At 46.9% G+C, this 24073-nt stretch overlaps 1 protein-coding gene across 1 annotated transcript in view; it reads left to right on the forward strand.

Moving 5' to 3' along the window:
* The window catches only part of FBH1 (F-box DNA helicase 1), a 46581-nt gene that overhangs the window by 18025 nt on the left and 4483 nt on the right, over positions 1 to 24073 (forward strand). The window contains exons 4-19 of the mRNA XM_067030195.1: positions 405 to 535; positions 642 to 777; positions 2333 to 2523; positions 3034 to 3126; positions 3481 to 3575; positions 5361 to 5529; positions 6235 to 6457; positions 7305 to 7392; positions 7471 to 7557; positions 8247 to 8383; positions 12697 to 12796; positions 12886 to 13007; positions 14720 to 14795; positions 15379 to 15576; positions 16105 to 16230; positions 17403 to 17509. Of these exons, the coding sequence (XP_066886296.1) occupies positions 405 to 535; positions 642 to 777; positions 2333 to 2523; positions 3034 to 3126; positions 3481 to 3575; positions 5361 to 5529; positions 6235 to 6457; positions 7305 to 7392; positions 7471 to 7557; positions 8247 to 8383; positions 12697 to 12796; positions 12886 to 13007; positions 14720 to 14795; positions 15379 to 15576; positions 16105 to 16230; positions 17403 to 17509 (2079 nt within the window). The remainder of the gene's footprint in view (positions 1 to 404; positions 536 to 641; positions 778 to 2332; positions 2524 to 3033; positions 3127 to 3480; positions 3576 to 5360; positions 5530 to 6234; positions 6458 to 7304; positions 7393 to 7470; positions 7558 to 8246; positions 8384 to 12696; positions 12797 to 12885; positions 13008 to 14719; positions 14796 to 15378; positions 15577 to 16104; positions 16231 to 17402; positions 17510 to 24073) is intronic.

The following is a 24073-nucleotide window of genomic DNA, read 5'->3' on the forward strand; positions in this document are numbered from 1 at the left end:
ATTCTTCACCACTGGACCACCAGGGAAGTCTCTCTTCTAATAACTTTTGACATAAAGTCTATTTTGTCTAATCTTAGTATAGCCACAACTCTCATGTTATTTAATCCTTGCTGAAGCTCTGAGCCATTAGTGTCCCAACAGGGACAGGACACTATTTCAGATAGGGAAATTTAAGCACTAGCTCTTCCCAGATTCTGTAAAAAGTTAATGTTGGAATCAAAACCGAGAGACCCCCTTCCTCCTAGTTTCCAACTAAAATTTGTGTAATTTTTCTACCCCATTTGCCCAGCTTTTGAATTGTAGAATATGATTGTTTTTCAAATAATTATCTTTATGTTTGTGGCCTGATCAGTTCTCTAATAGCCATTGCCTGCATGTTGTTTTGGATTTTTTAAACTGTCTAGTTCATTCCTTGGAAAAAGCTGTATCACCGATACCTGATGAATGAAGAGCAAGCTGTCAGCAAAGTGGACGGCATCCTCTCGAGCTATGGCATAGAGAAGGAGTCAGACCTGTGTGTGCTGAACCTCATCCGGTGAGTCCCTGTTTCCTGGGAGGAAGTCGGTTTCCAGAGTCCTTTCCCAGAAATCAGCACTTACTGGATCACCTTTCCCATGGACGCTGCTGTGAATGTCTTACAGCTACACAGCCACCACTAAGTGCTCCCCGAGTGTGGACCCTGGACGGGCGTTGTGGAGTCTGAGGGATCACCTCCTCCTCCCCGAGGCAGAGGCCTGCGTGCGCCAACACCTCCCTGATCTCTACGCTGCCCCTGCCGTACGTGAAGAGGCTGCAGGGAGGGGAGGGTTGGGGAGGCGACACCTTTTCTCTTTGGAAGAAAGTGTATTGGTGATCAAGTTTGGTTGAAGGTTATTTTAGATTTATTTTCAAAGTCTTCCTTCAGCCTTTGCTTTGAAGCCTTAATCTTGTCATTGGTCCATAGAGAAATAAAAGGCTATGTTGTTACAGATTCTTTAATTTGGAAGGAATTTTAAAAAGCATTTCATCCAATTTCCCATTCTGTTGAACGGTCCCAACAGAGGATGGTCATCTAGCCTCTATACACTTTGATTAGTAAGGATTTCTTTACAAGGCAGCCCATTGTATTGTTGACACCTTGGGTTATTTGAAAGAACCAGAGAAAAGAAGGATTTTGTACTGACACACAGTGAGTTAATGAGAAGCTGTAAATAGTCTCCAGTTTCCTTTGTCTTGTGGCTTCTCATCTGGATAGCGATTCTTCTTAAGTTTTGTTTTGGAAGCCACATGCAACCTCAGCCTCATTCTGCAGCCAGTCGAGGGTTGGAAATCCAGCCATGTGCATTTATTTCTCTGTCCATCTTTACTGAAGTGATTGTTGATGGAGTGAGATTTGTTTCTCAGTATGGTTGTAGTGAAAGGTGTGTGGAACTTTGCTTTTGTGGATGCATTTTTAACAGGGAGGCTTGCAGTAAAGTTAAGAATGATAGTTATATACTTATATGTTCGTTATTATTATTATTTTTTAAATTTGGTTGCGCTGGGTCTTAGTTGCGGCAGGTGGGCTCCTCAGTTGCGGCTTGCCGGCTCCTTAGTTGTGGCTTGCGAACTCTTAGTTGCGGCCTGCATGTGGAATCTAGTTCCTTGATCAGGAATCGAACCCGGGCCCCCTGCGTTGGGAGCGTGGACTCTTAACCACTGAGCCACCAGGGAAGTCCCTATATTTCTGTTATTGATATTTCCATGTTAGTGAACATTTTCTTAGACATTAATAAATGGAGCGTACTGTGTCCATAATAATTTTCAATAATTTAATATTTAGTTAACTTAATATTTAATAAGTATTAACTAATAATAATATAAAGTAAATAGTAAATTAACATCTTAATGCCATTGAATTGTCAGTCTTGATTTCCCCCTAAAGACTGCTGTCTTCTTTTGTATCCCCCAATATTTGTGCCTCCCAGGTGGGCACACATTTAATGGTGAGCTTGTTTGACTTGAGTGTCTGGACCTGAGAGCTCACACTGACCTGGCGGGGGTGGGGTGGGCTGGTGAGGAGGCGAGAGGATCACGTCTGTGCAGGGTCTTGCATTAAGTACTTTTTAAACGTTATTTAATCAAAGAAAACTTAAGAACTCAAACCTAAAAATGATGAGAAAGAAGGAATCCAGGGTAAAAGGAGACATGCCTGGTGTTTCCCAAATGTCATTCAGGAAGTTTGCATTCCATTTAGATGGTCTGAGGAAGGTACACGAACCCCAAACCTGGTTTTCTTCACCAGCTATCCCATGTGATTCTTACCGGTTGTGTTTTGGGTCTCATCTCCCATCCTGTCCACCTCCCTCCTCAGGGTGTCAACGTGTGGGCCTTGGTGGCGGCTGTCGTCCTCCTGTCCAGCAGCGTCAATGACATCCAGCAGCTGCTTTTCTGCCTCCGGCGGCCCAGCTCCACAGTGACCATGCCAGACATCACCGAGACCCTGTACTGCATTGCTGTGCTGCTCTACGCCATGCGGGAGAAAGGGATCAACATCAGCAACCGGTAACTGGCCCCCGCCCTGCCCCTTCCCTGCGTTATCGCTGGGCGGGCCCTACCACCCACTGCTCCGCCAGGTTCTCCGTGAGGTTTGAGTGCAGCGATGTAGGCAGGTGGGCTCTGTGAATGTGAGGTGCCATGGGGTCGTACACCATCCCCGAGGCAGTGTCTACCTTCAGGGCTGTTGAGCCTGGAGTGGATGGAGCCTTCTGTGTTCATACGTGGCTACATTTTGTTCCCCAAAGAGCACATACTGGTCTATCTCCTTTGCCTCTGCCCACTGCAGCCAGGCATCTCTCCCAGAACCGTGCTTTCCACATATTTACCTCCAACAGTGCAGGTAAATATAGCTCAGCTCTAGGTATATTTAAACCCTTTTTCTTCCCTTTTTTTCATAAAATGGTGGTACATATTTTATTTTTAGCAATGGTTAGGAGTCTAAAAAACATCTGAGGAAAAATAAGATACAGATTGTGACTGAATTTGAAAACCTCTAATCTGCTTTTTTCCTGTTAGGATTCACTACAACATTTTCTATTGCCTGTATCTTCAGGAGAATTCCTGTGCTCAGGCCACAGAAGTGAAAGAGGAACCATCGGTCTGGCCAGGGTATGTCTGTAAGGGTGTGTGTGTGTGTGTGGACGTCTTTGATTCCTGACTCTCGTACTTGAAGAGGAAAAGGTGTTTTGTTTTAACCACTTTATTGAGTTATAATTTACATTACATAAAATTCACCCATTTTAATTGTATAATTCAGTAATTTTTAGTAGATTTACTGAGTGCGCAACCAACATCATAACCTAGTTTTAGAACATTTTAATCACTGTAAAGGGGGGTGGCCCTCCCCTTTTTTCTGGTTAAATTTTATCCCATTTGGTTTCCTGTTTCATTTTTGACAGTCTATCACCTGATCTTTTCAAATTCCTTATTCTTTTCCTAATTTCTCTTCTGTAATGATTACAGCAAGAAAACAACCATCCAGCTGACACATGAACAACAGCTGATCCTAAGCCATAAGATGGAACCTCTCCAGGTGGTAAAAATTATGGCATTTGCAGGTAAGGGGGCTGCCATTCCTGGAATGCCTCTTACCGCCTTACCCGCCACCTGCCAGAATATCTTTACCTTAATCTAGTATTGAACTGCTACAATTAAATCATCTAAAAAGCAGTTGCCAAGGAGTAATTGCTTTTTCTTACCACTCCAGGGGGGGCATCCACACTGGAGTTCCTGGTGAACAAATGGTCCATAGGAGTTTGTTTGTGGGGTGGATGCCACTGGGATTGATCCAGCCTATTATGTATCATCATATCTGCTCAGACACTGATTGCTTATGGGGCAGTTGGTCATGTGAATCCCCTGTTCAGACAGTATCAGGAGCTCCTTGATTTCTATAGGGTGAAGTCTAGAAGGGCCTCCTACCTTTTGGTTCTAACATAGATTCCTCAGTCAGCTAATTGTGCTTCCTGGCTCTTAAAGTACTTGGTTGCTCTTTGAACCTTTGCTCATACTATTTTCTCTACCTGGAATGCCTTCCCGCTTCTTTTCTGCCTAAATATTCTACTAAAAACAACAGCCACTTTATTAAATGTCTGCCCTGTGCTAATCCTAACGTTCTGTGAGGTTGGTTTATTTTTAGGCTGCACTGCGTGGCATGCAGGATCCTAATTCCACAGGGATTGACCCCCCCCCCCCCCCCCCCCGCGGTGGAAGTGTGGATGGCCAGGGAATTCCTGGTTAATTTTATGTATGAGGTTTTAAAGCTCAGGGAAATTAAAATGATGTGGTCCAGATTAAATGAGCAAATATGTGATGGAGGTAGAATTCAAAGCTGGATCTATTTCTCTCCAGAAACGTGCCTTTTCCCCTCCCCTCCCATCCCCTCTCCGCCCCCTACTCCCTCTATCTCTCTGCCGTCCGATGTTGACCCCCGTCACTTCTGTGTCTTCTCGGTGGAGGCTTCCTCAGCCCTTTGAGACCGCCGTGATTCTGAACTCTCACTATGACTAATCTGTATTAACTGTTTGGTGCCTGATTACATAGGAAAAATAGCCAACACACACCTTCTGTAAACACCTCCAGACTGTCATTGTTCTGTTGATTTTCAAACAGCCCTGGTAGGTCAGAAAGGAGGTGCTATTTTTCTTCTTTTATAGGCAAGATTTTCTTTTTTGTTTCCAGATCCATATTCTTTTTCACTCTACTGTGTTATCATTATTCTCTTTTGTTTTTGTTCCAATTGTTCTAGCTGTGTTGGTGTTTTATTCCCAACTAGATTGTAATGCAGGAACCTTGCTTTGTGTTTGTGACACGCTCCCAGTGCCTAGTGTAGGATTGGGTGTGCAGTAGGTGCTCAGGAAATACTTGTTCAGTGGGTGACAGTTGACTAACTGAATAACTGAATGAAAGGCGGGGAGGAGGGGCAGATAGGATAGTTCAGAACGGGTTGGAAGGATCCTTGAATCTCATTTTCATGCTCTTGCTCTCGAAGCATGAATGGTGCCTAGGCCAGCATAGCTACCGTTTATGAGTTCCTCTGCTGGGTATCTGGGTGATTATCCTGCACACCTATGAGGTCAGTGTTACCCATACAGGCTGAGGAGCAGACTGAAGTGGCCCCTCTCTAGAGCTGCAGGGGCTGCGACCCCAACCCAGGTGGCTCTGTCTTGAGTCTGCTGCTCCCTTCACGGCACCGTTTTTAGTTTTCATCAGTACTGGAGAACTTGCCACTGTCTGGTCCCAGGCAAGCAGGGAGCTAGGCATGGGTGGGACCCGATTATAGCATCTGTGGGAACCGTTATTCCCGGTCAGAGGGTCACCTCCCTTGCTCTTGGCTTCCCCAGGCACTGGGAAGACCTCCACCCTGGTCAAGTACGCTGAGAAGTGGTCCGAGAGCAGGTTTCTATATGTGACCTTCAACAAGAGCATCGCCAAGCAGGCTGAGCTTGTCTTCCCCAGCAATGTCATCTGCAAGACCTTCCACTCCATGGCCTACGGACACATCGGGCGCAAGTGAGCATCGTGGTGCCACTGTTGCCATTACATCCAGTTATTGCTCTCAACGTTGCAGTCAGTACACCACAGTGACTCGGAGAAAACTTAGTGCTTTATCTTCACTTACAGGCAGGGAATATGGCCATTGAATATGGCCATAGATAGGTTTGTACTTCCACCCTATAGAGATCTATTGCTACTGAGGGAAGCATAACACTATCTCACTGAGGGAGGCATTCTCATGTGTCTGGAACTGAGGCACAGAAGGTCAGAGTGACTTGCCTAGAGTTCAGGGCATCACCAGTCTGGTTGACCCATTAAGGCTTTCCTCAGAAGCTGGAGGGGAGAAGACGAGGCTGAGGGGCACTTGTTCCAGGCACCCAGGGCCTCTGAGCTGCGTCCCCTTGGACGAGAAAGCTTCAGGGAGCTTCGAGGGTCCCCCCGGGGCCTCCTGGAGTCTGGTCCATGCCTTGGAACAGTGGTATCTGCTGTGAGCCACTTCGTCACCTGGGTTATTAGATGTGAATTCTGGAAAGCGTAGCAGAGCCCCTTCCAATCCTACGAGGATCTCACTCAGCTCTTCTGGCTTTTTCTCGTCACCTGTATGTGCCACTTCCAGTGACCTGGTGGTGTCATCAGAGAGAAGGGGGCAGGCCTGGGGGAGACAGTAAATCACGAGTTGCCACAAATGCCAACCCTGTGCCTTTGGGATGTGCATTGCAGGTACCAATTGAAGAAGAAGTTGAATCTCTTCAAGTTAACCCCCTTCATGGTCAACTCTGTCCTCGCTGAAGGGAAGGGTGGCTTCATAAGGGCCAAGCTAGTATGTAAGACTCTGGAAAACTTCTTTGCCTCGGCTGACGATGAGCTGACGATCGACCACGTGCCCATCTGGTGTAAGAACAGCCAGGGACAGAGAGTCATGGTCGAGCAGAGCGAGAAGCTGGTGAGTGTCTCAGTCCCTTTGGAGTTAGGGGTCGGGAGGAACAAGGGCTCGACATGGTGCCAGCTTGTACTGGTCTTTGATGTCTGTAGAGCTGCTGGCAGGAGGTAGAGGTGGAGGGGAGACCCTAGGCCGGTCGTGCTGGCTGTGAAGTGTACAGGGTTTTCTGTGAAGAGCACTCATCTTGCTTAGTCCTCAACCTGGTCCTCCATTTCACAGATGGGGCTCCTGCCCAGGGTTTATAAGAGCTCGTCGTGGGGTCTGCTGGTCCAGGGTCTAAAGATGTGATTCTCTTTTCTAATTTTTATCAAGTCTTTTCAGTCGTTGACCACACTTTTTTTTTTTTTTTTTTTTTTTTGCATTATGCGGTCCTCTCACTGTTGTGGTCTCTCCCGTTGCGGAGCACAGGCTCCGGACGCGCAGGCTCAGCGGCCACGGCTCACGGGCCCAGCCGCTCCATGGTATGCAGGATCTTCCCGGACCGGGGCACGAACCCGTGTCCCCTGCATTGGCAGGTGGACTCTCAACCACTGTGCCACCAGGGAAGCCCTGACCACACTTTTTATGAATTAACTGTTGGTTATAAATCTAGAGGAATCATCCAACCTTTCTTGGTTCATCAGATGCTGTGCTCCCTGAGCGATGCTCTACTGCTGGGTGTGGTCCAGCCCTTGGCTTTTGCCCATCTGGGTGCCTGGCGTTGACATGAGGCCCCCGTGGAGCTGTGGGAGGTCAGGGAGCGGCTGCTGTTCACCGTGAGCTGGGGCCTTTGCTTTGACCCCTGCACATGGACATGAACTCCTGATTTCAGGGTCATGACCTTCTCTTTACTGTGTTACTTGCTTACTAGAACGGTGTCCTCGAAGCGAGCCGACTCTGGGACAACATGCGGAAGCTGGGCGAGTGCAAGGAGGAGGCTTACCATATGACGCACGACGGTACGCACGTGCTGAGTCCTGAACCCCACCGTGGACCCGCTTCATTCCGATTTCTGACTCTTCTGCCCCTTCTTGTAGGCTACTTGAAACTCTGGCAGCTCAGCAAGCCTCTGCTGGCTTCTTTTGACGCCATCTTTGTGGACGAGGCCCAGGACTGTACCCCAGGTGATAAACCATTCAGGACACCAGTAGTCCCAAACACATAGCAACAGTGTTGTGAATGTGTAAGAGGACTCGTGTGTGCATAAGTCGATGATTCTTATCTGTCAGGAGGAGGAGTGTGTGACGCTTAGTTATTCAGAAACCCTTTGCTGTCTGACTGTGGATTTCAGCACTTGTCTCTCCACCCCCACCCCTCACCCAGAGGAGACTTAATTTTCTCTAAATGTTTTGCTTGTGTTATTATTAAAACATTGGCTGAGCCTAGGTCACCAGATGATTGGGTTGAGACTCATGTGGAGGGGGGCAAGGTAGTCAATTTAGAGTGAACGATTTGTGTTGTGTATTTTTCCAGTGGCTGATAGAAAATAGTGTGACTTGGTAGGTCATTTTGGGGCCTTAAATTATATTATCAGAGAAGATAACTTGCCTCATTTTATATTTGCCTATGTGGTTTCTTATACTCAATAATTTATTCAGGAGTAAAAATAATCTGCATTCGTAGGGTTTGAAGCTGTTTCTTTTGTTTGTTATAAAATTATTTCTCTGGATTGAGCGCACCTATGCTGGAGGGAAAGATAACTGCTGTCCAGTGTGCAAGCATTTTCATCCTTTTCTGTCTTAAGTTTGGTTTCTTTTTGTTCCGCGGGTTGGTGTCTCTTCAGAGCCCTTACTTTCCATCTTCTTGGTCGCAGCGATCATGAACATAGTTCTGTCTCAGCCATGTGGGAAAATCTTCGTGGGGGACCCACACCAACAGATCTATACCTTCCGAGGTGCAGTCAACGCTCTGTTCACAGTCCCTCACACTCACGTCTTCTATCTCACACAGGTAAGCGCTGTCTTTGCTTCCCAGTCCCCAGACGCGTATATACACACAAGCCTTGTGGCTCCCCGCCCTGGTTCTCCAGTGTTGACTACGTGCCAGGCCCCGTGTGAGGGTTTTCATGAGGCTCACTGTGTGTAGCAAAGCCGTGCCTCTAAGCAGTGGCTCTCCATGGTTCTCAGGGGGTCTGCAAAGTCAAAACTGTTTTCATAATACTTATCTGCCTCTTGCACTATGTTGACATTTGTACTGATGATGCAAAGTCAGTGGTGAGACTGTGGCTGAGAATCTCGGCTTCCGCACCAGCCAGTCCTAGCAGTTGCCTTATTCTTCACTGCAAGGCACTGAGTCAAAAAAGAAAGCAGGCAGTTCACTAAGAACATCTTTTTTTAAAAGAATACTATTTATTTTTTATTTATTTTATTTTATTTTTTTTTTGCGGTACGTGGGCCTCTCTCACTGCTGTGGCCTCTCCCATTGCGGAGCACAGGCTCCGGACGCGCAGGCGCAGAGGCCATGGCTCACGGGCCCAGCCACTCCGCAGCACGCGGGATCCTCCCGGACTGGGGCACGAACCTGCGTCCCCTGCATCGGCAAGCGGATTCCCAACCACTGCGCCACCAGGGAAGCCCAAGAATACTATTTTTAAAAATATTTATTTTTATTTATTTATTATCTTCATTGCAGCACACAGGATCTTCTGGTTGCAGCACGCAAACTCTTAGTTGTGGCATGCATATGGGATCTAGTTCCTTGACCAGGGATCGAACCTGGACCCCCTGCATTGGGGGTGTGCAGAGTCTTAACCACTGGACCACCAGGGAAGTCCCTACTAAGAACATCCTTGATGGCACAGGAAAAATGATTAATTTCATTACTGTAGACCCTTGAGTCCATCTCTCTCACAGTCTGTGAGATGAAATGGGAAGTATGGGGAGGTCCTTCTGCCCCTGCAGTGTGCTGCTGTCTGACCAGGAGCACTTTTGTGATTGTGGTGTGAGCTCCACCGCTGCTTCTTTCATTTGTGCTTGAACGAGCAGCTGACCTACCAACTCTGGTTATTCAGACTTGGAGATATGGCATTTTCTCAAAAATGCATGCTATGAGCTGTGACTTCAAGGAAAACAGCTGACATATGTATTGCCGAAGATAGAATTCTTGCTTTCAAGTGAAATCCAGATTTTGGAAACCTTGTTTCCAGCATGAGCATGACAACTCCTGGGGCCTTGATTGTCTGGAAAGGCCGTTACATGTTCCTCCCCTTTTTAGCACTCATCTTTGCGAGGCTGTTGCACCAGGCTGCATGCAGACAGAGCTCTGAGATTTGGCTCTCTTCTTTTAAGCTGGGCACTAAAGACATTTGCAAAAATGTAAAAACAGTGCCACTCTTCTCTCTAACTTTTGTTTTGGAAAATACCATTTAAAAAATTTATTTTAATTTTTTGGCTGCGTCGGGTCTTGTTGCTGCGTGCGGGCTTTCTTTAGTTGCGGTGAGCGGGGGCTACTCTTTGTTGCAGTGTGCAGGCTTCTCATTGTGGTGGCTTCTCTTGTTGCGGAGCACAGGCTCTAGGCATATGGGCTTCAGTAGTTGCAGCATGAGGGCTCAGTAGTTGTGGCGTGTGGGCTCTAGGGCACCGCCGTGGGCTCAGTAGTTGTGGCTCGCAGGCTCTAGAGTGCAGGCTCAGTAGTTGTGGCGCGTGGGGTTAGTTGCTCCATGGCATGTGGATCTTCCCGGACCAGGGCTCGAACCCGTGTCCCCTGCATTGACAGGTGGATTCTTAACCACTGTGCCACCAGGGAAGTCCTGGAAAATACCGTTTTAAAAATATGTTCTGTATGTTATCATATAATGGGGTTATTGTTATATTGAAATGCACTAAAGTTGCTAATGTGGTAATTGTAGGTAGGTACAACACACGTAAATGATAATTGTCTTTGGGTCCTCACTAATTTTTTAAAGTATGAGGAGTCCTGAAACTAAAAGGTGTGAAAACCACTGCTTTTAAGAAACTCACTTCTAGTAAGAGGATGTGAGACTTCCAGTGAAAGTGCCAGTGTCATCTGAACTGTGTACTGTGTTCTGTTCTTTTCTAGGAGGCCCTGTAGCCCACTCAGTGACCTTATTTCCTGGAGTTTCCCTTGTTTGCTGTAAAGATGTAGGGTGGCGTCAACCCAGAGGAATTTTTTTTTTTTTTTTTGCGGTACGTGGGCCTCTCCCGTTGCGGAGCACAGGCTCCGGACGCACAGGCTCAGTGGCCATGGCTCACGGGCCTAGCCGCTCCGCGGCATGTGGGATCTTCCCAGACCAGGGCACAAACCCATGTCCCCTGCATCGGCAGGCGGACTCTCAACCACTGTGCCACCAGGGAAGCCCCAGAGGAATTTTTTTTAGTAGATGTTTTTTACTTTCAGATTTATAGAAGAGTTGAGAAGATGGTATAGAAAGTTCTTACACATCCTGCATTCAGTTTCCTTTATTATTCACGTCTTATATTCGTGTGGTACATTTGCTACAGTTAATGAACTACCGTGGATACATTATTATAAACTAAAGTCCATAGTTTATTCAGATTTCCTTGGTTTTTTACCAAACGTCCTTTTTCTATTCCAGGATCTTATTCATGTGACCCTATCTGCATTCAGTTTTCAAGTCTTAGGCTCCTGTTGGCTGTGCTCTGTGGTTTCTCACACTTGTCTTGTTTTTGGACCTCGAAGAGGACTGGTTAGGTGTTTTGTCAGATACCCCTCTATTGGTGTTTGTCTGGTGGTTGCACTGATGTTTTGGGAGGAGGGCCTTGGAAGAAAAATTGCCATTTTCATTACAAGGTATTGGGGGCCCATACTGTCAACGTGGTTTATTTATTTATTTTTAAAAAAATATTTATTTGTTTATTTGGCTACACTGGGTCTTAGTCGTGACAGATGGGCTCCTTAGTTGTGGCATGTGAACTCTCAGTTGTGGCATGCATATGGGATCTAGTTCCCCAACCAGGGATCGAACCTGGGCCCCCTGCATTGGGAGCGCATAGCCTTACCCACTGCACCACCAGGGAAGTCCCCTGTCAACATGATTTATAACTGATGATGTTGTCTTGGTCCCCTGGCTGAAGTGGTGCTTGGCAGGTCCCTTCACCGTGAAGTGACTCCCCCCGCCACCCCTCCACACTTTGTGCCTTGGAAGGAAGTCACTGCCCTCTGCGCTCACTCGGGAACAAGAGTTGGAGTGTCTACATAGATTATTTGGAATTCTTCTGCAAAGGAGATTTTGTGTCTTCTCTTCCATTTATTTATTCATTTATTTATTTGTGCCAGTATGGACTCGTGGATCTTTATAATTTGAGTTATGGCTCACTTAGAATAGTTCTATAGCAACAAAGTACTGTTTGTTGAAAGTCTTGCTTTCCTTAGGCTGTGTTTTTGATATTCACCAAAGTACACAATACTTCATTACCTTAAGTTATCAGTGAATGGAAAAAGGCAATAAATACCATGAGTTTGGGCAAGAATAGTGTCTTTCCAGCTACAGTAGTCAAGGGATTAGTGTGTTGAGCCTCGTTTTGAAGGGTAAGAAGTTACTGCCATGTAGCATGGCAGGGGGAGGGCAGGGAATGCTCAGGAAATGGTGATTAGTCCCATGGCTGGTTATGTAGGGTTTGAATCGATGTTGAGGGAGCCTCAGGGGGCAGGGAGAGGCCCCCTTCCTCCCTTAATCTTCTGTATAATATACGCTTCTTTGTTAGAGGCAGTTTGGAAAGAATGGTAGATTTGCTTAAAAGAAAAGTTTGCTGCTGGTCTCGGGGAACGAAGGGGCTAGGGCTGTCCAGGCTGCAGGAGTCCTGAAAGTCCACACGTCACCTTTTCTTTGTGGAGTGCTCTTCCTTTTTGTGGCGAGGCACAGGGCTTGATGAACACGTGAGGGAAAGATTCAGCTGGCAGAGGGAAAGAGGCCAAGTTGGGGAGGCATGAGGTAGGGGTCTCTGAGCTGCACTGGGAACAGTGGTAAGAAAACAACTGTAGAAAACATGGTGGAAGATTGTCAAGGTTTGAATTTGGGGGCAAAAGATAAAGAAAAGCAGGTAACTCTCAGGTTTCAAGATAGAAAATGCTATTCTGAAAACTTAGCATAGTGATTCTTTGCTTGCCAAGCTCCTGTTCTGTTTAAGTCGGTTTACAGTAGGGAATTTCCAAGTACCCATTCCAGGTCGGGCGAGTCAGAGATGCTCAGTGGGGTTTGGCGAGGCCAGGCCTTGGCGGTGGTAGCAATGCTCTCACGTTCTTCAGGGGGTGTTAACTCCTTTCGTTGTGTTGTTCTCCCACAGAGTTTTAGGTTTGGTGTGGAAATTGCCTATGTGGGAGCTACGATCTTGGATGTCTGCAAGCGAGTAAGAAAAAAGACTTTGGTTGGAGGCAACCATCAGAGTAAGGCTTTCAGTTACTCGTATTTGTTACACAGATTAGCTTCCCTCTTTATCTGGATTTGCCCTAGAGTTTGTGCTCTCTCCCAAAAGGTGGCATTCGAGGTGACACGAAGGGGCAGGTGGCCCTGCTGTCCCGGACCAACGCCAACGTGTTTGATGAGGCCGTCCGGGTGACGGATGGAGAAGTGCCTGCCCGGATCCACCTGATAGGGGTAGGAGTGCGTTTCTGTTCTCTGCTCTCGCCCGGAAACATTGCCGACACACAGAGCCGATGAAAACAGCCCACATATCCAGGCTTACTCTGCACACAGGCATTTGGGTTTGTGACTGTTCCCGAGTCTGCGCTGTGAAGTCCTTCCCCCTGGCCATTCTGGTCCAGCGAGTCCAGTAAAGTCTGGCCAAGTGAGGACTGTGGACCTTTTCCTTCGTTCTTTAAAAAAAAAAAAAAAAGAATGCCCTTCTCACCTGTGTGCACGCGGGGCTGCCGCCTGCCTGAGTGTCCTGGGGTGTGATGATCAGTTGTGTAAGACAAGCAAGGTGAGGGCACAGCTGGGAGGTGCCCTGAGCTCTGGATGCAGAGTGGACACTGGTTCTAGCTCTGCTTCTTCACTAACTGTGTGTGGCTTGTGGCAGGTGACTCAGCCCCTCTGTCTCTGGGACAGTGACACTGCCTGTTTCACAGGGAAGCTAGGAGGGTTGAGTGACATGTGTATGGCGTTTTTAACTCTTGGAAGCAGAGTTTTATGTCTAAGAGACATTCACCGGTTCATCTATGAAAAAAATATTTTCCAGGGCCTACTCTGTGTAGGCCTTCAGTACATACAGTAAGTGAATCAAAATCAAAAAATTTCTGATGCTCCTTTTTAAAATTTATAAAGATTATTGTAACCAAGTGACAGAAGTTTTGGAAATTAAAAGGAAAAAATCACCCTTAATCTCAGTGTTTTATGTAAAAATTCTTATTTTTGCTAATTATTTATGTCTTTGGCCTTATAGTTGTGTATTTTTACACAATTGCATTTAGAGTGTACATAAAAGAGTATGCGTTTTTTACTCCACCCACGAGCATATTTTCTCCCATGTTGCTATTTGAGTGACTTTACAATACTTCCTCAGTGGATATAGCATAGTTTAGCCATCTTTGTTATTGTAAGGAAATGGTACTGTTGGAGCATCTTCCACGCTGGGCAGGCTGTGAACTTGTTCTCTCCCCCTCTCACTCCCACATGTGTCATCCCGCTTGATCACTTCTGGTTACGTTATAATCTGCACTCTTATTTTGGTCTCTGTTTGATGTTAATGTTTTATGTGTCCCTTCCCCAAATGATCTAAACCCTTGGAGTGTGGAGCCTTTGTCCTGGGCCCCAGTCAGCTCTCAGTACACGCCTCCCGGTAGAGGTGGGCTGAACTAGGAGGGTCAGGCCCTCTCCTCCAGGAGCTGACCTTTTAACAAATTCAGTACCTGTAGACAGTCTAGTTCTTTCCTCAGAAGAAACAACGGCGAGTGTTTGTGCTCCACACTCGGTATTCAGGTCTCATCTGTCTTCTTTGCTGCAGCTGTTTTATATTCCTGGAAGGTAGATGATTTAAATTGCCTTCTTTGACATGAAAGCAACATGCAGCTAGTTCTTGCCCTTTTTCTAAACGTAGGAGAAGTCTGAGGGAGCAGCCAGAGCTTAGCACTGGGTCATCCCGAGTTTGCAGGCTGCGTTGTAGCCTCTGCTTTTGTGCGTGATGAAGGTTCCCACTTGCTGTCTTTATGCTTTGGGTGCAATTTGAGATCTGTTTCCAAAAAAATCGTCTCATTTCAAAATCCCACCTCTACGTTTGCTTTACTTTGTCCTGTTAACAACAGTAACAAAAATAAGACAAAAAATTAAAAACAACAGAACACCAAAAAAATCCCACCAAAAAACTTTTTCAGGGGATTAAATCATTTGGATTGGACAGAATCATTGATATTTGGACGCTTCTTCAGCCGGAGGAAGAACGGAAGAGACGTGAGTGTCCTCCTTGCTGCGTGGGGTGGACGCAGGCACACAGTGGCGGGGTGGAGGCGGGCGGGCAGGTTCTGAGTCAGTTCCCGTTTGCTCTGGAGGAGCCGGTGTGGCTTCTTATCAGCGGTGAGATGCCGGAGACCTCCTGTTTTCAGAGGCACTGATGGCTCTTTCCAGACCCTTTTCTCAGGAGTCTAAGTTTCTCTGTCATGCTGGCCCCTAGGCCGTCTTCCCCACCATCTTTCTGTCTGCCCAGGCGACCTCACACACCGAGACTTCTGCATGGGCCCCATGTGATCCTTTCTAACATTTCTGTAGCGCTTTCGTTTTTTCATTACCGCGCAATTTCGAATCCCTGAGAAGCAGACAAGGATGTCAAAGGCAGGGCTCTTGACCCTGAGTTTGGAGCTGGAGGGGCTATGGCACAGGTCACTGCGCTGACTTGCCCAGGCGTCCGCGGCAGGTTAGTGATGCCGTCGAGCCTGGACCTGGGTCTCCAGCTCTGAGACCATTCATCATGTGGTCAGTTAGGAGTGCAGGTCGGCGCAGCCTGTGTCACCTTGACCCCTACGCATGTTCCCTCTAGGAAACCTCGTCATTAAAGACAGGTTCATCAGAAGGTGGGTGCACAGAGAGGGCTTCAGCGGCTTCAAGCGGTATGTGACTGCGGCCGAGGACAAGGAGCTGGAAGCCAAGATTGCAGTCGTGGAGAAATACAACATCCGGATTCCAGAGCTGGTGGAAAGGATAGAGAGATGCCACATAGAGGACTTGGACTTTGCAGGTGAGGGACACGGGGGCTCTTCACTCCCCCTGGGGGCGGGGGCAGCCGGCCTCCGGTGCCTCTTGCCAGCGTGGACATCATGGGTGACCAGAGGTGGCTGTGTCAGCGGAACAAGGCTGCTGTTCTCCTGTGGCCCCTTTATTTCTGTTCTACTTCCAGTTCGTAGAAGGGGCTCCCAAGTCCCATCTCTGCTACTGGGTGACCCTGGGCAAACCCCCAGCCTCTTCTGGGCCTCTGTCCCCTCATGCGTAGGAAGCAGACGGTGGGCAGCCGCCGTGAGCTCTGGACTGGGACTTGGCCGTGTTCGCAACACCTGCAACGAATTTCTACTTTCCCCTCGTCTTTTTTTTGTCTCTCCCTTTTTTTTTGTGACTGAGTTTCCTTTTCCCCCCTTTTTCTGCAAAGCCACACCCAGGCAAGAAAACGTAATTAGCGTTTTGGGAGTGGTGGGAAGTATAAGCTTTTCTCCTCTTTCCTTTCTTTCCCCGTCACCCCCTCATCTGCCCATTCGCTGTGTTTCTGTTCCAGAGTACATCTTGGGCACTGTGCACAAGGCCAAAGGCCTGGAGTTTGACACTGTGCATGTCCTGGATGATTTCGTGAAAGTGCCTTGTGCTAGGCACAACCTCGCTCAGCTGCCCCACTTCAGAGTTGGTAAGAAAACCGCTGCTGCCTCACTGCCTGGCTGCCTTGCTTTTTCTTGCACGGTGTGGCTCTTGGAAGGATCCTTCTAGAACAAGAAAATCCTCCTGCTCCTAAATTTGTTGTTCTTAGACTATGTGTTTAGAAAAACTGAGCTTCCGGGGTCCACCTCCCTCAGGGCTGCTCAGAGGGCAGCTGTGTTTATTGCGTCCTGTTTAACCTGCACCAGCTCTTCAGCTGTGGGTTTTTCCCCATCAGACAGAAGCTCTAAAACATACAGTTTACCTGCTCACCAAGGTGTTTTTCCTTTAATTCTCCTTTTTATTAGAGGCCCGAAAATCATACAAGGGATTAGCGTAAGCACTCTATCATTTGCTTCTGTATCAGTTTATACTCAAGGCTACCTGTTAAACTCTAAACATCAGTGCTGTTGTTTTGGTTTTAAGTCTTAGAATAAAACTATTTGAAGTTTTCCCACAAACAGACAAACAAAAGCTCTCTGTTAGTCATGGAGTCAAAATTTGGGTGTTCTGTGCCCCTAGTCTGTTAGGGTTTTGTTTGTTTTCGGAGTTGGTGTTTGTGGGACATTTTTGCTTTTATAAAACCAGCAAATCCTGAGGATTTTTTGGGGTGATAGGGAGTAATAAACTTTTTTTTTTTGCTGTGTTGGGTCTTCGTTGCTGTATGAGGGCTTTCTCTAGTTGCAGTGAGCAGGGGCTGCTCTTTGTTGTGATGCACGGGCTTCTCATTGCAGTGGCTTCTCTTGTTGCGGAGCACGGGCTCTAGGTGCACAGGCTTCAGTAGTTGCAGCACGTGGACTTCAGTAGTTGCGGCATGTGGGCCCTAGAGCACGCGGGCTTCAGTAGTTGAGGCATATGGGCTCAGTAGTTGTGGCGTGGGCTGTAGGATGCACGGACTTCAGTAGTTGTGGTGCATGGGTTCAGTAGTTGTGGCTTGTGGGCTCTTGAGCTCAGGCTCAGTAGGTGTGGCGCATGGGCTTAGTTGCTCCACGGCATGTGGGATCTTCCCGGTCCAGGATTGAACCCATGTCCCCTGCATTGGCAGGCAGATTCTTAACCACTGCGCCACCGGGGAAGACCCGAATAGTAAACATTTAGATGAGAATATAAATTTCTGTAAGCAGGCTTCTGTGTTGATATTTTTTTTCCCTTTGCTTTCTTCAGAGTCGTTTTCTGAGGACGAGTGGAATTTACTGTATGTAGCAGTAACTCGTGCCAGGAAGCGTCTCATCATGACCAGGTCACTGGAGAACATCTTGACTTTGGCTGGGGTAAGAGAACAGCACGAGTTAATTTAACAACGTCCGGATTTTACCGGGTTTGAATAAGGGATCAGCCAACCCAGGGCCTTCGAGGCTTTTGGTTGGGGGTCTGCATCAGAAGAGAGGGGCTTCTCTTTCTTGGGTGCTTGGAGGCTGATTTCCAGTGGGGGAGGGTCCTTCCTAACCACAGAAACAAAAACCTGGGTTCTTTTCTGAGTCAGTTTTTAAAGTTCTTTTAAAAATACTAACTGCGCTCATGTCTTTGGTAAGTTCTCCCTGCTCAATTAGCGCTCAGCACTCTTAGGGAAGAACAGCAAGAATGTCCTCTGTGTCTGCACATCCTCCTCCTGCTCCCTGGTCCCTTTTGAACTGGTAGACTCCAGACTTGGACAGAATGTGTCCTGCCAGGGAGAGTGAGTGTTCAGGCATCTGCCCTTGTCACTGGTGAGAAGCAGGAAAGTGTCAGCCCTCCCTCTTTACCCCTCACAGACCAGCCCCCTCCCCCACCCCCTCATTTCCACGTCTTTTCTGCCTTTCAAGGTTTGGAGGATAAGCTGTTTTTTCAACCCTGTTGGGTTGAAACTGAACAGAAATTTGAGCTAATGGTTATTACTTCATCTGTCCTTCCTTGAACCAAAGATTCTTAAGCCTGAAAAGTAAAACTTACACTTAAAAGAGACTGTAAATTTTTTTTTTTTGCTTTTGGCTGTGCTGCATGGCTTTCAGGATCTTAGTTCCCTAACCAGGGATTGAACCCTGCATTGGAAGTCTTAACCACCGGATTGCCAGGGAAGTCCCTATAAATACTCTTTTTTCCTTAGCCATCTCCAAAACATGTGAGGTTTCATACAGTAGGAGGATTTAGTCCAAGTGCCACAGTGCATGTTCTCTCAGAGGTGAGAACACTGGGAGCCGTGGAATCTCAGCTTTGCTGTTGATGGCTTGGGACCTGGGCTGGGGGAGATGGAGGGCAGTGGTCCTTTTTAGTAAGTGGTGTCTGCAGTCTCAGAGTTGGTAAGTGGTGGTAACACAGGACCCTGATGCTCATAATTGACTATCTGTTGAGTGTCTGATGTGTTCCAAGTGCGTGTCTAGGCCCTGGGGGTGTGATAGTGGGCAGGAGAAATTCCTCCCCTCACAGAGCCTGAGTTCTAGGATGAGAGGTAGATGGTAAACAAGTTAGCAAATAGCATTTCTCTTCACATTCTTGAGGAAGAGTGTGTCAGCGCTTAAAAGGGAGAAATTGCAGATGAATACTCTGTATGACCTGTCGTGGCAGCAAAAGCTTCTTGCGTGAGACTGATGACCTTGCATTTTTATCGCACTTTTCTCTGAACCCTCTCTGGCATTTGTCTTCCGTGCCTCTCTAAGACAGGCCTGTTTGGCCATAAGAATGTTTCTGAAATTTGAAGTTAGCTGCATGCTTCCCCAGCAGCTTTGCTTCGCCTGGGCCTCACTGTGTGTAACAGCTAATGTGTCAGCGCTTAGAACTGTAAGCCTTTTTCTTTGGCTGCACCCTTGGTGGCACCTGGGTCACCCAGTGGGGTTTCCAGAGAGGACTTAGAGCAGAGTGCTGCCATCTCTTTCTGTCAAGGGCCAGATGGTAAATATCTGAGGCTTTGCAGGCTTGTGGTTTCTGCTGCATCTTCTCAACTCTGCCACCACAGCAAAGAGAGCCGTGGGCCATCTGTTAACAAGTGGTGGGCCACGTCCCAATAAAACTTTATTGACAGCAGCAGACGCTGGTCTGGATTTGGCCCCTGGTTGCAGTTTGCTGAGTCCTAGTGTAGAGATAAGCATGGCTTTTTTTAACCTCTAAAATCAGTACCCTAGGGAGTGATGTAGGAGAGTAATTTTTATGTACAAATAATCTGTACCTACTGTGTGAGTTTTTGCATAAACTTTGATCATAAGTAATTTTTTTTAGAACCTGTAGTATGGTTTTCTTGTAGAACCTGTGTTATGGTAGTGGTTTGATCTGTAACAAAAGCAGATTGTTACATCCATGACTTTCAGTGGAGGTCTTGTAGAGCAGTGATGTTTCACAACATGGGCTACATAAGGAAAATTTTGAGACGTTTTAAAGTTGAGAAAATGGTATATCGAATTCCCATGTACAAATCACCCCTGTGTATATTTGGAGTCCACGTCTCTAAAACACCATGGACCTTTCTCTTGTAACCACGGTCCCATTTTATATCTTATAAAATTTATGATGGTTCCATGTGGGCTTTACTACACATTCTGCAGTCATACTTTTATGATTGTCTCAGAAATGTCTTTTTACAGTTGATTTGTTCAAATTAGGACCCAAACGCATGTTTGTTATAAGGTTGTTTTTTTTTTTTTTTTTTTTTTTTTTTTGGTCGGTACACGGGCCTCTCACCGTTGTGGCCTCTTCCGTTGCGGAGCACAGGCTCCGGATGTGCAGGCTCAGCAGCCATGGCTCACGGGCCCAGCTGCTCCGCGGCACGTGGGATCCTCCCCGACCGGTGCACGAACCCGCGTCCCCTGCATCCGCAGGCGGACCCTCAACCACTGCGCCATCAGGGAAGCCCTGTTATAAGGTCTTTTAAGCTTCTTAATTTAGAGCAGCCCAGAACCCCCAGCATCCTTTCTGACGCTCCTGTCTTTTTGTGGAAACCGAGTTGGTTGGCCCCCAGAACGTCTCCCATTCTGGGTTTGTTCTGCTCTCCCCCGCCCTGGGCTCCCCATCACTGGAAGTCACTGCAGGGGCATGACTGGATTTGGATCTGACTGTTCTGGCCAGAATTCTCCATGGTGGGGTGGGCAGGGGGCTTTGCTTTGTGTTGCATCCCATCAGGAGGCAGTGATTTCAGATTCTCTCCCTGTTAGTGATGCTCAGACTGTTCACCTTTTTAGTAGACAGAGCTAGGAAATCTGTACTTTTGAAAAGAAAAATCAACAGTTCTGATTATTGTCATACTGATAATTCCAATCACAATTTTAAATTTAAACTTCTTGTTGTTAAACGTGACACAAATGTGTAAAACACACGGGCAGGTGCAACTAGGGGTGAGGTGGGCGTCCACCCAGGTCAGGAGAGTGGGTCTGCCAGCTGTCCCCGCTGCCTTCCTGGTGGCCTCAACAGCCAGCACCCCCATCCCACCCCCAACCCCGGTAGGAGCCGCCGCCCCAGCTGTGACCACGAGCACTTTCTCACTTTTCCTCAGAGTTTTTTGCCGAGTGTACACCACGGACAGTGAAAACCTTTTCTTCACCCGCTGTCCTTCCGCTCCCGTTTCGTGAGGCTGCTCTGTGTCTGCACTGTCGGAGCCGGTGGCCAATTACATTTATAAACCTCATCACTTGTGGTTCTCCAGCCCAATCAGATTGAACCTTTAAGGATTTTTACTTCTTTTAAACGCTTGAATCTTTCCTCTTAAACTGAAAATCTTTGTTCTGAATAGTATTTATTACTTGCTTATTTACACTATTCTGTGTATAAAAGTTTTAAAGTAATACCAGTATTACTGTTGGCAGAATACTGTATGGAGTTAAAGATTTCCTACCAGCTCTGTTTCCCCACATTCCACTGAGGATGTGCAGTCAGAACGGCATGTTCTGAAGGTGCCTGAGATGAGTCTTTCCTCTTTGTGTGGTTTGATCATCAGTTTAATTGCAGGCAGATATGTTTCTTTGTCTACACTTCCTAAAAGAATTGCTTTTCTGTTTGATAATCTTTTTTGAATGTATAAAACATACGTTTTCAAAGTGAAAACTTTGTAACAGGTGTATCCCCGAGAAGTCTCATTCCCTCCCTGTCTCCTGCAGACTTTCTCTCCCTCCATTGTTGATAGCTAGTTTTTATTTACTTATTTATTTTTGGCTGTGTTGGGTCTTCGTCGCTGCACACGGGCTTTCTCTAGTTGCGGCAATCAGGGGCTGCTATTCGTTGTGGTGCGCAGGCTTCTCATCACTGTGGCTTCTCTTGTTGTGGAGCAAGGGCTCTAGGTGCGCAGGCTTCAGTGGTTGCAGCACGCGGACTCAGTAGTTGTGGCATGTGGGCCCTAGAGCACGTGGGCTTCAGTAGTTGTGGCACGCGGGCCCTAAGGCACAGGCTCAGTAGTTGCGGCACACGGGCTTAGTAGCCCTGCGGCATGTGGGATCTTCCCAGACCAGGGATCGAAGCCGTGTCCCCTGCATTGGCAGGCAGATTCTTAACCACTGTGCCAACCAGGGAAGTCCTGATAGCTAGTTTTTAAAAATTAGTTTTTGTTTTATCCTTCAGTATTTCTTTTTGCAAATATTGGCAAATATGTATATATGTATTCTTCTGTTCTGCTTTTTCACAGAAAGTAGCATTCTGTAATATTCTGTACCTCACTTTGTCACCGAGAAATAGACATGAAAATCACTCTTTATCAATTTCTTTTTTTTAACATATCTTTTTAATACATCTTTATTGGAGTATAATTGTTTCACAATGTTGTGTTAGTTTCTTCTGTAAACAAACAAAGTGAAACAGCTATATGCACACACATAACCCCATATCCCCTCCCTCATGTGTCTCCCTCCCTATCCCACCCCTCTAGGTGGTTACAAAGCACCGAGCTGATCTCCATGAGCTGTGCAGCAGCTTCGCACCAGCCATCCATTTTACATTTGGTAGTGTATGTATGTCAGTGCTACTCGCTCACTGCGTCCCAGCCTCCCCTTCCCCCTGTGTCCTCAGTCAGTTCTCAACTTCTGCATCTTTATTCCTGCCCTAGCACTAGGTTAATCAGTACCATTTTTTTAGATTCCATATATATGTGTTAGCATATGGTATTTGTTTTTCTCTTTTTGACTTACTTCACTCTGTATGACAGACTCTAGGTCCATCCACCTCACTACAGATAACTCATTTTTGTTCCTTTTTATGGCTGAGTAATATTCCATTGCATGTATGTGCCACATCTTTATCCATTCGTCTGTCAGTGGACATTTAGGTTGTTTCCATGTCCTGGCTATTGTAAATAGTGCTGCAGTGAACATTGTGGTACATGTTATCTTTTTGAATTATGGTTTTCTCCAGGTTATATACCCAGTACTGGGATTGCTGGGTCATATGGTAGTTCTGTTTTTAGTTTTTTTAAAGAAGCTGCAAACTGTTCTCCACAGTGGCTGTATCAATTTACATTCCCACCAACAGTGCAGGAGGGTTCCCTTTTCTCCACACCCTCTCCAGCATTTATTGTTTCTAGAGTTTTTGATGCTGGCTCTTTATCAGTTTCTAAAGCTCTTTCTCCTTTTTACAGCTGAGTAGTATTCACTGTGTCCATTTATCATGATTTATATAGCTCCTCACTGATGGATATTGGGTTCTTTCCAATCTTTTGGTTTTAAAACTAATGCCACAATGCATAATCTTATGCACAAGTCATTTTCTGTTTTTGCCAGTGCTTCTTGGGGATACATTTCTATAGTCTAAATTTCTGGGTCAAGGGTAAATGGATGTATCATTTTTCTAGATATTGCCAAATTCATCACATAGATTTTATACCCTAGAGTCCCACAAGTTATGTATTAGAGTCTAATAGGCTTTTAAAAACTACCCGGAAGCTTATCAGTTGATCACTGCATGTATTTTATGGGGAAAATGAATTTTCTCCATGGAAAAAAGAACACAAACTCTAGAGAAATACTTCCCCCTTACTGAGGCTGGGCTGGGAAACATCTGTTGGCCCACAGGGGGGCTCTAAGGAAGCCCCAGAAATATGGCCCATTTGCATGACTAGATGTTTCTAAGTCTGAAGGACCTTGCATGAGGACTTCTGCTTTTTTTTTTGCGGTACGCGGGCCTCTCACTGTTGTGGCCCCTCCCGTTGCGGAGCACAGGCTCCGGACGCGCAGGCTCAGCGGCCATGGCTCACGGACCCAGCCGCTCGGCGGCATGTGGGATCTTCCCGGACTGGGGCATGAACCCGTGTCCCCTGCATCGGCAGGCGGATTCTCAACCACTGCACCACCAGGGAAGCCCCTGCTTTTTCTTTATTGCAGCTGCAATATGAATCAGTTTGGGGACATCCTGTTTCAGAAGTGGCTAAGTCTACCCTCAGCTCATGGGGGATCTTGGAGGCTCTGGATGAGGAGAGGAGGGTAGTCACTGGAGCAGGTGAAAGCAAGTCGTGCCTGGTGAGGGTTTAGAACAAGAGGGAGCCCTTGTTTCCTGCTGCCTTATCACCTGTAGGGTGACAAGCCGTCCTGGTCTCCCCTGTAACCAAGAGTAGGGCAGGCAGACTCCTTTTTCTCTGACCCCCTTGGAAAATCTAGGTAAACACCTTTTGTTTCTTTAAGTTTTGAGGAAGCGAGGGGATCATTACATTATTGAATTATTAAATGACATGGAGTTATGCTGGTCGCTCACAGATGCTTCTCAGGCTCAGCATCTTGGATTCTGAACCCAGCGCTCACGGGCCTCTCCTTAGAACAGGGCCTGCACAGAGTCAGCACTCAATGCGCGTTTGTGGGATGAGGGACAGCAGCATCCCCTTCTGTTGTGAGGCTTTGCGGGGCTGATTCTACAGATCCAGGTCAGACTGGGTCCTCTACGTGGGTGCTCTGAGACCT

The sequence above is a fragment of the Kogia breviceps genome, chromosome 3, assembly GCF_026419965.1.
Source record: "Kogia breviceps isolate mKogBre1 chromosome 3, mKogBre1 haplotype 1, whole genome shotgun sequence".
NCBI classification, from domain to species: Eukaryota; Metazoa; Chordata; class Mammalia; order Artiodactyla; family Physeteridae; genus Kogia; species Kogia breviceps.